Genomic DNA, 16,515 nt, shown 5'->3' on the forward strand with positions numbered 1-16,515 from the left:
GGTCTTGGAAGTCATGGCTTGATGTACAGTAGTGCAGGCAGAAACTCAGATCTAACAGCGTTTTGTTAGATGGCTTACAACAGTATCAGAGGCGAGTGTACTCTAAAGAATGGATGAGTTTGCTGGCAAACATCATCTAATAGACTATAGATCATTTCATCATTTTTTATGTGAACGCCAAAAAAAGAAGGAAAAAAAAAAAAACACTGTAAAACAGAATTCATATTCCATCCCGATCATTTCTGTGGTCATGGATCCAGACTACATTTGCACAAATTAACAGTTTTCTCACAAAGCTCCCAACATCTCCCTAAAAATCGGATCATCAAAATAAATAACAAATATTTAAAGTTGTTCCATTGACATGATGATCTAATTTAGCTAGATTTCCTGAGATATGTGTGTTCTTTCTGGTTTGTAAGTGTTAGCACTTCAATGAATGATAAAGCTTTTTAATTGTTAAAGGCAAAACAATCTTTCTATTGCCCATACCATTAGCCATTAATTCTGAACAGAAAACATATAAGACTTTCGTTTTTGATGGCATTCTAAATTAAAACAAAAGATGGGTTTGTTGCTTTGAAAAAGAGCTGCTCATGTGCACAAACACTAATTAAAGTTTTCCAGATGTGGGGGGATACTGAATTCTGCTTTAAGGTGAAATTTCCCTTTAAGGGAAAGGGGTAAAGTTTGAAGCTCTAAAGAAGAAGAAGCACATCAATTTAGAAAAATAATTTGTAAATGCTGAGCTAGTGTATAAAATAAAATAAATTACCTTTTTTTTTTCTTTTTTTTTTTCCTTTTAAAACAACAGATATTAACAAAAAAGATTATTGTGCTGCTTACATTAGAAATAAATATGACACTCTTCTTTTAAGCATGTGCTGAGTATGTTTAAAAAGCACACTTTGAAACAGCTGCCATATACACCACGTTTAAATCCTGGAATCCTTGACTGCTGCTCTCTGATTTGCCAAAAGGCTTTGTGTTTCAAAATCATAGCACATACATACGGAGTGATCTAATATACACAATATACATTTATGTATATACAGTACATACAGCAAATCAATGCACAGATGGTGGTGACATTTTTATGTGAGATGTCAGAAAATGAAGAATTTTACATTTCATTGCTGGAGAAGCGTAGCGGTTAGTTTCACTGTAAGCATTAACTAGTTTATGAGAAAAGCAAGTGGTGGGTACACTGTGTTGTTTCCTAGGCCGTAAGATAAAATAAAACGTCATGCATTGGACAAGTTATGGCTCATTAAATACTTCAGTCAATATCCTACCCTGTCCGGTCTCACATAAAGTGTGGTTTAATAATACCATCGACAGCATACAATGTTTTTGCACGTTCCATAAAACCAGTCCATAGCTTTATGTCCATTACTTGTCCCAAGGATGCTACATTATCCAACTTTAAAAACAACCTTCAATACACATGTTAAGGAGGGTAAACGGATCAGACAGTTAATTATATCCAGTAGATCAGCTGATGTGCACATCAAAAGGCTGTATTGGAAAGGTCATTGCACCCTGTGGAATACATTGTGTTGTGTCGTTGTCAGTGCTTGCAGTGGTGAAGATGGCTGTCTCCGGTCTCTACTGCAAGTAGCGGTAGACCTTGAAGCAGTGGTTCCCAGAATCCGCCACTGCCACATGACCATCAGATGTGAGGGCCAGGCCCTGGGGGCCATAAAGGGGGTCCGCTGATGTATTGATGTAGGACAGGAAGGACCCTGAGCTGTCAAACACCTGGTTGGTTACACAGCACAGAGGAAAAAGTTAAGTGATATACTTATAAACTTGCTCTCTGCATTCAACTTGATGTAGTTTTCTCAAGCTAACCTGGATCCGACTGTTGCCCCAATCGGCAACAATGATATTTCCATTGGCATCCACAGCCACGCCTGTTGGAGCATTGAACTGGCCGTTCCCCTCCCCATGGGAGCCAAATTTAAACAGGAACTCTCCATCTGCATTGTACACCTGCAAGCGAGATAAAACAGGGAAGAGAATAGGAAAGTGAACTCTGCTGTTACATATAACACAAATATGTTCAGGAAATAGGATAAAAAGCATATTGCTAAAATGATCTAAAACAACACTGCCAGACAGGCACACAGCTGTTTGTTTTACTTTTAACTTAAAAAAAATCACTTATTTTGTTAATTGTATGTTTCCTAATGTTTATGTTTGACTGATTATGCCTTGTCTTGTTTCATTAAAGCTGAACAGTTTTGCTGTTGATGTGGAAAGTAAAATTAATTCAATTATAGATATTTTTCCTGTAAGCCATTTATTCATTTACTTTCAATGCAGGTTTACTACAACAGAGACTGTGCACATGCTTCCAACAAGCCATACCTTGACTGAATGGTTATGAAAGTCAGTAACCACAATCTCATTTTTGTTATTTACGGCCACAAAGTGAGGACCTGAAAGCAGCAGAGGAGACGGAGAGGGAAAGAGAGGAAAGATGAGTCATCAACTCCTTTACAACATATGAGAGGAAGTTCCACACTATTTTTGGACTACAAGTCACACAGGACACAAACACACTCTTGAGAGTTGATGTGGGACAATACATGAGACATGACAGAGCTGATGCATCAACATGTAAAAAGAACATAGATTTATTTTTTTAGCTGACATTCACAGTGAATTAATTACTTACTGAAAACAGGGCCAGATTTACTAAGCTTTTGTTCCAGTGCAATGTTTGCACCACTTTTTTCTAAAAGAAAAGAAAAGGTCCAAGTGAGAAATTAAATTGAAAGAACGGGTGAGTTTCAACTGAAATACTGCTTTCTGTGTAACAACTGAAGTCATATCAATGAGGGACTTCAGTAAGGCAAGCAAATCCTATTAACAGAAGTTTTTATTCTCCCAAAATTTGAGAGAAAGACAGACAAGAAGACAACCATCAAATCTTTTTCATGCATTAGCGTGCATCATGAACTTTCGCCCCAATACAGCTCTGTCTTGTACTATGATGATCAGATGCATGTTTACAGTATAAGATTATCAATGCAATAGTAAAGAATCATTCATTGCCTGTCCAACAATACATGCTTACATTAGTTGCATAGAAAACTAAAGGGTGCATAGAAACATGCTGATCACAATGAGATTTGTGCAAATCAGCATTTCAAAACATAAAAAGTCTGTAAATCTGGCCCAAACATATGCCCTGAGACATAAAGCATCATTCGGTGTGCATCTTGTCATCCTGTAAGAGACATCATTAATGAAATGATCATAGGTACTTGTACTAAGTATCATACAGTACCTGCAAAGTGTCTGTCTGATGTTCCCCTGGCTCCAAACTTTGTCACCAGCTTCCCATTTGATTGGAAAATGAAGACACAGCATGCCTTATTATCAACTGTGATGATATGTCCATTCTTATCCACAGCCACACCTTTGGGTCCCATCAATCTTCCAGCACCAATTTTATTCTGTGACAGCCAGAGGGACACAATATGTCTCATTCAGTGGGACATATTAAATGTATGCAGTGAAAACATTTGCTCTGTCTGGCTGAGACCATTCACCTTGAACTTGCCATCTGAGGAGAAGATGCTAATCCATCTGTTGTCGTAATCAGCTACAATAATGTCACCATTCATGTCCACTGTGACCCCTGTGGGGCGCTGCAACTGCCCTGGTGAGCGACCTCTGACCCCAAACCTCATCTTAAACTGGCCATCATTTGAGAATACCTAGAAAAAGAGAAACATCAAATACTTCAAAACCTCAGCAAGTAAATAAGTCATTACATTTTTATTTCAGCTCAAGAGGATGACACTGACCTGTATACACTGATTGTTGCTGTCTGCCACCACAATCCTTCCATTGCTGGAGGTGGAGATGCCTTGTAGATTAGTGAATTCTCCTTTATCTCGTCCTCTTGTTCCTTTCATAACAACAAGACATCAGGCCACTTTAGCACTATGTATGTGTAAAAAATGTGCAGCTCAGTTCTGCTGTACTTTGCATGGCATATCTCTTCAACTATTTAGCTTTTACTTGTCATTTGAACAGTTTGAACAGACAGAGGAAACAACTGTGTGGAACAAAATAGCTTATTTTGCTATAAAGAACAACATGAGACAGCTCAGTCACCATGATTAACGGCATATCTAGCCAGTTATTCACCCACCCACTCTGTAGATCAGCTCATCCTCTATTGGGTTTTCCTTTTTCTTGGTGGTGCTGTACATGCTGGAGGGTCTGCGTACAGCCTTCTGTCGAACATGACCTCCTCCTCCACTCGGAGACTTCACTCTTCTCTTCACGTCGTCTGGTGACTGCAGGACATCTGAAGGCTTGACGGCACGCAAACGGAACGGACTCCCCCTCACAGGCTGTTCATATAGCAGCAAAGAGAAGGTGAATTCTCCCTCTGAGCGGAGGGTATATCCAACCTCATAGGTGCCATTCTTGTTGTCCACCACCTCAGCTTCAGTGCACGCTCCATCTGCAGAGAAAATCTCTGCCCTCAGAGCAGCATTACCAGTCTTCACTAGTTCTCCATCCTTGTCTTTCGTAGTGACTGTGACAGTGGTGTGCTGGCCGACCAGTGCATGTCGCAAGCCTTCACCAGTGGCGACACTAGTATGGCCTACAGTCCCTGTTGTGATCAGGACTCCCAGGTTCTGAATGGAGCGCCTCAGTCCATCTGTCTCTACCTGGCATTCCAAATGTCCATTTTCGTGGGGCTGTTCGGGAAAGGTGTGTCGCGCCAGGGCACTGACCCGCTCACCCATCTGCTTCTGCACCAACAGGACCTCAGTGGCACTGCCATGGCTCAGGGCCTGCTCTGTGAAGTTGCAGCTGCTTTGAATGTTCTCTTTTCCCTGAAGCAAGGAGGTCAGCTGGGCTTGAAGCACCTATGAATGTCCAAAGAGACGGTCAGTGGTGCTTGAACTAAAATGTGAAATATTAGAAAAAAATGAAAAGACCTCAGACCTTCTGCTTGGAGCTGCAGATGTTTTCCACCTCAGTAATGAGAGCAGTCTTGCGTTGGTGTAAGGCCTTCTCCAGCTCATCAAAAGTGTTACTGATTTCAGTAACTGCCTCATTTTTCCGCTCAGTAAGCTGCTTGGAGATCTCATTCACAAGCTCAATGGCGGCCGTCAGCTGAGGTAGTCTGCCAGAAGAAAAGCAAGTAAGACAAAAACAGAATAAAACTTTTAAATTAGCATTCCTTATATTCTCAGTACTTTAAAGATCTTCCAAATGCAATCATGTAATTTATTATGGATTGAAGTACTGAAACCCGTACCTGTTGCGCACAGCGTCTAGCTGATTTTTTAGTGCTGACTTGTGCTGTTCTAGCACATCCCTCAGAGGAACTGTCACATGTTCCCTATGCTCTCCTTCTGTGCACTCCAGACACATGGCAGTTTCACATGACTCGCAGTAAAACTCCATCACCTGCAGATGGTGCAGTGGAGAACGAGACAACTGAACATCATATTTCTGTGTGTAAATCTGCTTACAAATTAAAACACATTAAGAAAACAAAACAATATGAGATCTTTTAACAGTGCACAGTGTTGTTATGAACTTGTAGATGATCTCTTATAGATCTGTCCTACTATATAACACCCTCTGTCTTTTTGTTTTATTTTACCTTGCCCTCGTGGTTGGGGCATGAGAGGGGCTGACAAGCTGTAGCTGCACTTGCTGACTCAAGAACATTACAGGCCTCAGGTCGGCTGCACTCTGGGTCTCGCTGTAACACCTCCATTAAGTTTGTGATGAAGAAGTTGTTCTGCAGGGCTGCCACACCTTTCTCTGGCAAGATAGAGGTCTGTCTGCATACTGGACAGGACAGTGTCAAAGACTGAGGAGGGATGTAGTTCTGTAGGCATCTACAAAGAAACAAGATGTTAAAGAAATAAATTAGAGGGCTGAAGCTGCAAGCTAGCACCTATTCCAATGTCAACATAGTGTAAACATGTAAAACCGTTCTTTTAGATTTTAGAAGACAATACGATTCTGGTCCTTGCAGTTTTGGCTGTGGAAATCAGTGCTTGCTGCCAAAAATGCTGTGCCAGTAAGAATGCTGTCTGTTTTGATGTGGCCAGCCTCAGAGTGGTTGGTGCCTTACATCATGCAGAAGCCACGATGACGAGAGAATAGCTTGGCATAAGTGGTGCAATTTTGGGCCATTACACATAATTTTAAAATATTTTTAAACATCCCTTTAATGTATCGCCATTAAAAACTTACTTCAGGCAAAGTGAATACAAACAACATTATAATGCGCTGAACTATTTATACGTCTTTTTTTATGTGCTCAGTTTCTGAATAACGAATAATATTACAAGGATAAATTCCAGTATATCTCGCTCTAAAGTGGTTAAAGCTGTCTCATTTTTTAATTTTGCTTAAAAATGTTTCATGGCTTTTATTAGATACTCACCTGGTTTTGTTTTACTCTTTAATTCAGATAATCTTACATTAGATTGTATATCACCTGTCAAGCAAGTTAAACTGCATTGAATGCTGTACAAATAAAGTTTGACTGGCGGGTTCAGAGCTTACCTCTCACAGAAGGTGTGCAGGCAGGGCAGGACCTTAGGGTTGTGATAATGGTCCAAACAAATGCTGCAGACCAGGAACTGCTTGTCTATCTGCCTGACCACAGGGCTGGTGCTGCCGGTCTCACGCTTTGCCATAGTGACGGACATTCAAAGGGGGCAAAGGGACCGCTTAACCTGCACACACAGGGTGAAAGAAACAGGACAAAGGTCAAAAAAAAAAGCCTTGAGGAAACATTCAAGCCGGGTGAGGAGGGCGTATTCACTTACCCTCAGCACAAGCAAAGGAAGAAATGAGTCATAATGCTGTTAACATAAAACCTCGTTCAAATCATGTATCTGCTGGCCTTTTAATGCTTACCCTCCCTTATTTAACTGTGTCAGTAGGATGAGCTTTTTTAACAAACACCCGCATGGCCAGAGGTTGTTTGACTTCGTAAGTGAAAATTCTAATAAGCTCATGCAGTGGAAGAAAAATGAATACACGTGATTAACACCATAGGGAAGAACTCTCAGACGTGAAAACTATGCAGTCTAGGAGCCAACATGTCTGTGTTTACAGTGTTGGTAGAGGTCTAGTATATGTATATATATATAAATATGTAGTTAACAAAAATGCTTAAATGCATCTTGTGTGTACTTCCTGGCAATATTTTACAGTGTCCTCTGTTTTATTGTTTGACATTCGTTGATTTACAGATGATGAGTGGATTCCTGCTGGTTCTCTTTTCAGATGGTAGTTGCTGTTACATGAAATTGTATCACTGGGTCAAGCACAGATTATCTTAGTGTGCCAATGACATGTTGTACATCTGCCATATTGCACATGAGCACAGAAAGGATTACATAAACACCAAAACCACAGACACACCCAATCAACACTGCTTACAAGACAGCATCAATCTGTACTACATGTAATGTTAGGAGCATATTTGCCATTGGTCTGTTGTGATGGTTAGCTTGTTTGTGTTGTAACATTATTAGGTATCTTTATTCAGTTCAGCTGTACAATCAGAAACTATTAAGCCCCCTGTTAAAATGTTCCATTAGCAACTAGTGCTTTGTAGTTTTCACTTCATTTCTGATGCTGCTCTTGTTGTCACTAACCATGTCTTTCAAGCAACATCCTCTAATAACCTTGAGACTACATAGTGCCTTTTGAATAAAAACTCTCCATCCACTTCACCTAGATTTCATTACAGACACTTTAACTTTCTAAGGACACTTTCATGAAAATTGAAGTCTGGCAAAAATCTGTGTATCTGAAGAGCTCTTACATGTTGAGTTATGATAAAAACTCAAGCAAAGGCAATTCATTGTTTCAAACAAAAAGAAAACAAATTCAATAGTGAATGTCAAACCCTGAAAACTGTAATGTATTTCTCTGTAAAAACTGTGGATGTTATATCGACTGACTGAGAAACTATTAGGCCTCCTCTCTTGTTGTTTTCTCTCTACGTATTTAATTTGTAACACTAATAAGCAACATCCTTCCTGAATATCTTTTTATTAGTTGGGACCCACATATTAAAAAACACAAAACAAAAAAATGAGAACATGCAGTTGACCGAGTGAGATATGGCCGATTTAATAAGTACACAAACATTGCTGGGAGCTACCCTCTTCTGCAGCATACTGTTTAGGACACACAAGAAAGAACTAGGGCATATTTATATGAAAAGGTGAACTCTGCTTAGTTTACATTCACATCTATAGCATAAAATAGGACACACACGTGCTTCATGGTGTGCATGAAGTTGTGGTGCTAATACAATCAATGTGAGCCCAACAGCAGTAACTGACTTGATTCAACTCCAAAGCAACAAACCCAAAAGCAACCCTTAAAATGAGAACAGATGCTATCTTTGTCCCAAAAACAGTCTTGTGGATTAGAACGTAATGCATTCTCAGTAACTGTGAAACGTCATTGCACATTTGAGGATAGGACGTGCAATAAGAACATATTTATTGCAGATCGACACATCACAAGGACACAGGAAATCTAAAAGACCAGTGTGCACTTTAAACTAGAAAAAAAACAAAAACAGATCCACTCAACCAAGAAAGACTTACTATTATTTGTAATGTTGCATAACTGCAGTTGTTAATATTCCAATTATGAGCCATGATCTAGCCATTATTAATTCTAAGAAAATACACACAAGCCTCTCCTTAGAAGGCCATGTCAACTCACCCATTGCCTCTTCATGCGTCACAGTCCTATGACTGTACAGTTCTTCAGCCTCGCCTCATCTTTCATCCACCGTTGCAACAGCAGGGTTTGTAATTTCTCCTTTGAGGTCGCATCTACACAACAGCTTTCTCGGTCTGCCCCTAGGGTTAACTATGAGGCCTGCACATCATCTAGCAGCAAGAGCTAAAGTTCCCCTCTCTGCCTTTTGGCTCTGCCTTGACAAATATAGCTAGGCCTTTTTTCTTTGAGAGTAAGGAGAGGAAAGAGGAAGCTTTAAAATGCCACTCCCCAAATTCCTCCTAGTTCCTTCCCTTTACACCCAGCTGGCTGAGTTCAGGCACCACCTGTCTGTCTGCCTGTGGGGAGATGGGGGAAAAATTACGGTGAACTGGGTTGCCTGTCTCACATGAGCAAGCAGGCCTCAGAGGCAGCTGTCCCTCTCTGCAACACAGAGCAGCGAGCTCTAACAATGGCATTCCAGATCTGCTCACAGCTCACCACCCCGCATCTCTTCCCCTCCCTTCATCTCTTTTCCTTCTTTCTATTGTCCTCTCTTTTTCTCTTCTCTCTCTCACAACCACATAAATACACTCATAGCATCAGCAGGCCTGATCTCAGCCACAGACGTCTTGCAGATGGGGATTTTCTCAGGCATGCAGGCCCCATTGTTGCTCCTTGCCAAGTGACTACAAGGCCTACTGACTACAGAGCTCTGCTGAGCCTTTTCACCGTCCACACAGCCAACCCTTCCCCGACCCGCTCTGCCTCCCCCTCCTCTTGTCTCCCCTCAAAAGCCCTCCCCTCCTTGAACTGTCTTCCCTTCACATGGACTCTGAATTGCAGCAGCTGAACGGTGACATCAGGAGGAAGCTTGAGGAGCCAAAGCCCTCAGGCTCCTCCCCTCTCGGCTGGCTATCCACTGCCTTTAGGGTTGCAACAGTCTCCTCCCGCCTTCCCTTCCCGTCCTCCCTGCCTGTCCGTTCTGTCAGCAGCCCTCCTCAGCTTAGTTCCTCCCACTCGCCTCACCACAGAAAGAGGATCTTTCTTAAAAACAGTCTCCCCCTGACAGCAGCTCTGAGTAGTTATGCATGTCCTTAGAGAAAAGCTGAATAATAAGAGCAAAAAATGCATCGAATTATAGACAGAAAAGACAAAAATAACATCAATTAAATCACTGTTGATTGTTAAATTTTGCACTTTACAAGCCTAAATATGTCATAAATACTAGAACCCTGGATCTGCAGGATTCTGTAATGTTTGAGGCAGCATGTGACGAGACCTTCTTCATTGCTCCGTCATGGGAACTGCATGATCAGCACTTCATACAGATGGAGTCAGCTATCCGAGTCAGTATGCAACTGTGTTTTCTCTGTACTTTATCTTTCATACTGGAACATGATGCCTGCAGGAAATCCACTGAATGTAAATGTTGTTTGTGAATTCAGCTGTTAGACTGCAAAGCATCTCTTGCCACTCTCACCCTGCATTACAGTTAAGTGGCTTAATGTCCTCCTGCAGGGTCAGGCCCTGTCTGCCATCTGGATTACTGTATCTCCCAGACTGTGATGACACCATCACACCCAGTCAACTCAAATCTGAATTAAAGCAAACACTTCACATAAATTCGTATAAACTTGCCCTTACACTACTCAAATGCTATTACCACCAGTGAAGCAGTGACAGGCACCAGACTATAAGGAGGTATTCCATACTTGAGGTAAGTTGTTTGTGTGCTAAACACCTTCCTCCTAAAGACAGGGATGTCTGATATGAATGGTTTAATTGGATTTCAGCAACATGAGCTCACATCCAGAGAAAACATTGTTCTTAGCTTAATCAGCTTGGATTTCGTCTGCTGCACAAGAGCAGGTAGCCATGCCCTGCTCTTCACCTCTCCTAGAGAGTGTCGCTTGTTTTTGTCATTATAAGTTGTGTACGTGGGCTAAAGAGCTTCCATGCTTTCGGCAAATTACCACTCTAAGGCTTTTCTGTTCTCTTAAATGCAAAAGCAATGACTCATGTCTGCTAGTACACTGCATTTCACTACTTTGTACAGTGAAATGAACAAAAGAAAAACATTTTTTCTTGCCTTGTGACTAATGGATGTGGATGAGAAAATGTTCCACTAAGAATCACCCAAAAACTCAGACTGAATAGATGATCTGCTTCTCTCACCCACAGTTTTTAAATTATCTATGAGACCTGTTACATAAGATTCTGCAGAAATACCCGACAAAATATTATCTCTTGGGTAAGTCAGGCTACTTTAAAGTGTGATGCAGAAAACCGTATAATGATAATTTAGATATATAGGCTATATATTTTTACAGGTCAGTTAATGAAAAAAACATCCACAGGATAAAATCCACAATTTATTTGTAAAGCTTTGGCAGAAAATAGTTTCTGATGAGAACTGTTCACAACAAGATGATCCATGGATCATCTTGACTAACTTAGACATGGTTCTAGAAAGAAATGCTATTATGAGCATTAACAAAGAAAGAACTATTAAGTACTTTTTCTCACTTGCAATGATTTTGAAAACTCAGCTGATAAAACAAAAGTAGTAGCCTATACTTGGCTTGATATTATATGAAATCATTCTTCTAATATTAATAAGGACATCTTTCTGATATATCATGACACAGCAAATGTATCCATTATCACATATAGAATAAAAAACGCTGACGTTCAAAGCAATTAACCTGTTACAGGTGTGAAAATGTCTAATACACGCTTACTACAATCACATCATTGTGGTGTGATTCCACTGGAAGTTGAGTAATGACACTGTGACTACTCAGCATTCCAGGATGTTTGCACTTCAAGGGCCATAAAAAGTATTTTTCCCTTCCTTTCCTCTTCCCATGTTTGAGTTAGAGGTGGGTATGTTTTCTACAAACTGCATCTAAGATCACATGCACCATTATTTGGGATGATTCCTGTGTAATTTATTTTACTGCTGTACAGTATGTGTCACAGCAGAGAGAACTTCAGACTAAAGAGTTTTTCCAATCGTTCATTTCAGCAGTCAGCTGTGTGCTGGAGCAGTAAACATGGGCAAAAGTCTCAGTGACCTGAAGTAGAAAGTGCTGGCCCTCGATGATGTGCTGTCAAGATTGTGTTTAAATATAGACTGTAGTTTATGTTTCCATCCACATCTGTTGTGTCCCTGTGCATGTGTCATCATGCAGTAATTGTTCCTGCCTACACTCGGCCTGAGTAAAACATAGCTTTGATCTAATTTAGCAAAAACTCCCTATTACTGATTTTGCTTTGATGAAGTTTTAAAAAGCGTGCAGATTGTAATGAAAAAATACCTGAGTTTGACTGAGAGATAATGAAAGAAAAAAGAGAAAGAGAGAATAAAAATGAAAAAGATGGTTATGTACTGAACCAGCAACGTTAATTAGTTTCACCACAGGGAGGCATTACCTTCCTTAAATTACATTTCTATAAAGTGTTGTGAATTTTGCTTTTTTTTCCTGTTTCCTACAGGGGGTAAATCAATAAACAAACGGGAAACTTGTGCTCAGTGTGTCAACTGGCAGCAATATCTGATGGAATCTAATTCAGATACAGATCAAGCATGACTGATTGCATGTTCCCATTTGTACTAGCAATAACAACCCAAAGAACCTTTGTACTGTTTAGAACAACAAAGCTGATGTAAACCTGAGTACAGGACGTCCAGATAATCAAATTTCTGAAAGTACATTTTTGTGTTTTGGGAGTGTTAAGGGGCTGTTGTGGGGCCAGCGAGGGTGCCTGGCTCTATGATGACTCATCAATCATTATTCACACAACACAGAAACCCCTGCTCCTCCATCTAACAAGCTCCCCTCACACTTCACTGCATCAGATGAAGGCATCTGTCTCAATTCATCAGTCTCTGTCAGACTGGTCATAGCGGTGGATGTTGGGTTTCACATAATGAAACAAAAACAATCTGTAGACATAATCTGTATGGTTTTTGAGAACAACAGACTCAGTGCAGCAACAATTTGATTTACTGCTGTTTGTTCCATGTTACATTGTTTCCATGTGGCTTATCTTACCTTCAACTGGGCTCTGTGTTTGTATTTATATTTTATGCCTGCCTCAGTTTTAAGGCATTGGTGTACATTTGCATATTCAGTATAATAAATACCTGACCAAAGTTGCTGACCAAGCCTGTACACTTGTTACATTGAAAAACTATAGAAATCAATTGTAAGGTGCAATTGTTACTGTACTTTAAAATTCAGAAAAATTGTAGCCATCTTTATGCCTTTGTCTGCAGAAAGTACATTGATAAGATCTGACAACTGAGTGACCACATCGTGTCAAGTACAGTAGTCAGCAGAATTTTTAATCAGCACTGACACAAAAAGGGAGTCAGGAGACATTTGTGTCTCTCCCAGTGAGCCCACTATCACAAAGGCTGGCAGAAGACAATGCGGCATGCAGGCAGTATGTCTGCAGGCACAACATGTACTGCAGATTTTATAAAAGGTCGGTCAGCGCACAAGCAAGGGCCCCGGCCTGCGACCCTTATCCACCTGCAGTAAGAGCTACAGCGTAACTGTGGTGTCTCATATAGTGACTCAGATGGTCACATGATGTCTTGAATATTCTGTCCTGTCAAAATACACTGGCAATGTTATACTTGATGATTTGATTATGAATGGTCAGTGTGCACTATGAAGAATTGGTGGTGTTGCAACTTGCAAACAAACTATAACTTCACAACATGACAAGTGAATGTTCAGAATGTAGCATGAAATGGATGTAATTTTGGCATGGCGGTTTGTTGAGCAACATAGATATTTAGTTTGATGCAATGCACTGTAGCAGTGCTGAATGGACTACAAAGCAACTCTATCATAATAAAGAGCAAAAGAAAAAATGTAATTGGCAATTGCAACATCTATAACAGAGATCTGTGCTGTGTTGTGTTAACTTTAACTGATTTAGTGATCACGCTTTTATTAATCTTCGGGCTATAACATATTGAAATGATAAACTTAAAAAGGTGCTGGTGCTTGTCTTTCCTGGGGGCACTGCATCGTCTGGGTTCAGTTTGTCTTTATATAGTGCCAAGTACTCAGAGATGTTTAAACTACATAGCTCATTAAAAACAAGAATGGCATTTAAGTTTGATTTCTTCAAAGTTTTTAAGATAAAATAAACCACCAACCCTGAACATCTTTGTGCAATGTTGATGAAGTTATTTGCTTCCTGAAATCACTGATGTAAAACTTAGACTGGGGAAAAAAATGCTCATAATGTCTTATCTAATATTCAGAATGCACATTATATAATTTCTTATGTGACTATATCCTTCTTCATGAGGTTATGTTATACTTATGATGCCTCATATTCAGAACTTAAAGAAAATGCCCTCAACCAGTTAAAGTGCTGATGTTAATGAAAATGGCCAAGCCTAAACGAGTGGTTTGGGAAAATCTATCTTAAAGGGAGGGCAAATTACATAGTCCAATGATTGGCTTTGATCAATCTTAAGCGTAGACCTATAACATATCAGTATAATAAGCAGAATACAATCAGTTGTAGTCAATATGCCTATGCAGTTAGTCTGAAACTGATTCATGGACAATCTTTATTGAGGAAGTGATGTAAAATGGAAGTATCAAATTACCAAATATACTATGGGATTTCTTCTGTAGTTTCTCATAGCCCAAGTTGTTGCACTGTAATACCTACAATTGAGTTCACTTCAGCTCAGTATCTATTGTCCTGCATGGTTTTTTTTTTTTTTTTTTTTTTTACAGACCTTATGATAACAAGTTACAAAGGTTAAGGGGGTGGTATAAAAATCCAAACATGTGCACCATATTAATTTAGTCAGACGAGATGACAAATTATTATTTCAGCTGACATTGAATTAAATCATATTTGGTCTGTACTATTTGGTTTTAGTGCACAGGTTAAGTAAATAAACACAGTAAGGGTTACTGTCATAGGCCTAATTTGCATAAAGGTGATGTAACCTGGAGATTGTTCGATCAATTACAAGGAATGACCAGGGTCAAATTATCCTGAATAATGAATAATTTATCATTCTGTCAATCTTATCTTTTGTCTGGGTGCAAAGCAAATTGATTTTGACAACAAGTAGGGTCCAGCTACAATCCTTCATCCTTGCTACATGCCTGTGTTCAAAGGCTGTGTCTAGTCATTTCTAAACTACAATCTGAACTCTGTTCCTGGCAGCCTACACAAGATTTACAAAGATGTATTGAAACAATTCAGAATGTACCTCAATAGGCTCAATATAGCACCCCTGTATATGACAGTACACATGCTGCCCGCCCTGTCTACCTAAAGAACACTGGATATAATCTGAGACTTCAAGCCATTTATACAAACTGAATGAAACCCTGAGACAGACATGTAACCCCTGCTAAGTATCTGCCCTCAGGCACAGCCTCCAGGACCGTCTGCAACCTCTCTGTGACCCAGTGCAGGCAGCCAATTGAGTGAAACCAGGCACACAGTTCCATCAGCTGAACTCATCAAACGTGTGACTTTTGAGATAGTTTTACTCAAAGAGGAGCCATATCCCTGAACAAAAGACCAATCAATAAGGAACCACTGAACCATCTGCTCACAGTCGAGGCCAGAGGTGTGAAAAATGATGCATTGGCTGTTGCTGTTGCTGCAGTACAATGCAACACAAGGACTCACAGTATGACATAAGCAAACAACACGCTGATTCACATGTGGCTCACACAGATTCCCAGCAATATACCCCTATTAATATTCAGATCCAAAAACCAACGAAAGATCACTAATCCTCTAAACAAAAGAGCATGTATGCCTGATTACAGAGCCAAGCCCTCAGACTGCAGCAGAGATGCCCACCTGCCTCAGAGCCGGCAGCCAGGGCTGCCTAGGAGCTAAAATGGAGAAGTGTGTGGGCTGGTTGAGGAAGCAATAAAGAATCAGAGCAGTAGAGTGTTTTAGTGCAACAGTTGCATTTAAACAAGGCTGGGATAAAACGCTTTTAATTTATGTTTTGAATGACAGATGAATAAAAACAACAACAGTGAGGACATCATGGTTAATAAGTACAGTCCCTATGTAATTTACCAACACAGATGCTGGATGGGATGGAATTATCAATTATTCATCTGTTCTCATCCCAGTCATTGTATTATTTAGGACTCCAGATGATGGCACAAACGGGATGAGAAAGCAGAAATACGATACGATAAAAAGAAGTGAAGAGCCAAGATTGTACTCACATGAATACCCAGCAGGAGGGAGTGGAGTGTCAGCATTGCAGGCCGTAGAGAAAGCTTCCCATTGTCAGCGTCCCAATCCGCTACAACAAAATCCAGAGACCGGGCGACAGAAAGGAAAGGGCAGGGTCTGTCTGGGCGAAGAAGGGGACAGTAAGGAAGAGGAGAAGGGAAAGGAGGAGATTAGGGGAGTGGCTTGCATGCAGCATTGGTCAGATGGCTGATGGGAGGAGTTGAGGAACCCATGACATATGGAGGGGGTAGGGAATATGCAAAAGAGCTGAAATCTCAGGAACTGACTGAGAGGAACAGTCTGTCTGGTGCAAAGGGGTTTGGCTTCCTTAGATACCGCCCAGTTCCCTTAAATGGACAAAGGATGCAGTTTATTACCTTTAAGCTTTGAATTGATAGGGTGCCAAGGATTACTGGAATACAAAGACACAGGGAATATATTGCTGAATAAAATAATCAGACTACAATCCTGAAATAGACTGTAGTGCAGTGATTTCACTGT

General features: G+C 40.3%; 1 protein-coding gene across 2 annotated transcripts; it reads right to left on the bottom strand.

Annotated features, from left to right (window-relative positions):
- Positions 1–179: 179 nt before the first annotated feature.
- Positions 180–16,150, bottom strand: LOC126398833 (tripartite motif-containing protein 3-like). 2 transcript variants are annotated; one of them, XM_050058449.1, is made up of 13 exons: positions 16,005–16,150; positions 6,565–6,737; positions 5,648–5,888; positions 5,297–5,448; positions 4,981–5,161; positions 4,172–4,901; positions 3,822–3,925; positions 3,564–3,731; positions 3,299–3,467; positions 2,684–2,743; positions 2,374–2,444; positions 1,855–1,995; positions 180–1,761 (listed from the first exon to the last, which is right to left on the bottom strand). In XM_050058449.1, exons 2-13 carry the CDS (start codon positions 6,708–6,710, stop codon positions 1,609–1,611), a joined length of 2,316 nt encoding a protein of 771 aa, XP_049914406.1. In that variant the 5' UTR covers positions 6,711–6,737; positions 16,005–16,150; the 3' UTR covers positions 180–1,608. The 2 variants fall into 2 exon arrangements, with proteins under 2 accessions (XP_049914406.1, XP_049914417.1); XM_050058460.1 differs by lacking the exon at positions 16,005–16,150 and adding an exon at positions 8,755–9,570.
- Between the last annotated feature and the right edge of the window lie 365 nt (positions 16,151–16,515).

This window comes from Epinephelus moara, chromosome 2 (genome assembly GCF_006386435.1).
Source record: "Epinephelus moara isolate mb chromosome 2, YSFRI_EMoa_1.0, whole genome shotgun sequence".
NCBI classification, from domain to species: Eukaryota; Metazoa; Chordata; class Actinopteri; order Perciformes; family Serranidae; genus Epinephelus; species Epinephelus moara.

Excerpts from the sequence above, each read along its gene's own strand:
- LOC126398833 (XM_050058449.1), bottom strand. The coding sequence starts at position 6,710 with ATGTCCGTCACTATGGCAAAGCGTGAGACCGGCAGCACCAGCCCTGTG. Across the intron at positions 5,889-6,564 it reads CTGCACACCTTCTGTGAGAG|ATGCCTACAGAACTACATCC; the intron begins GTAAGCTCTGAA and ends GTTTCTTTGTAG. Across the intron at positions 3,926-4,171 it reads TGAGCTGATCTACAGAGTGG|GAACAAGAGGACGAGATAAA; the intron begins GTGGGTGAATAA and ends TTGTTATGAAAG.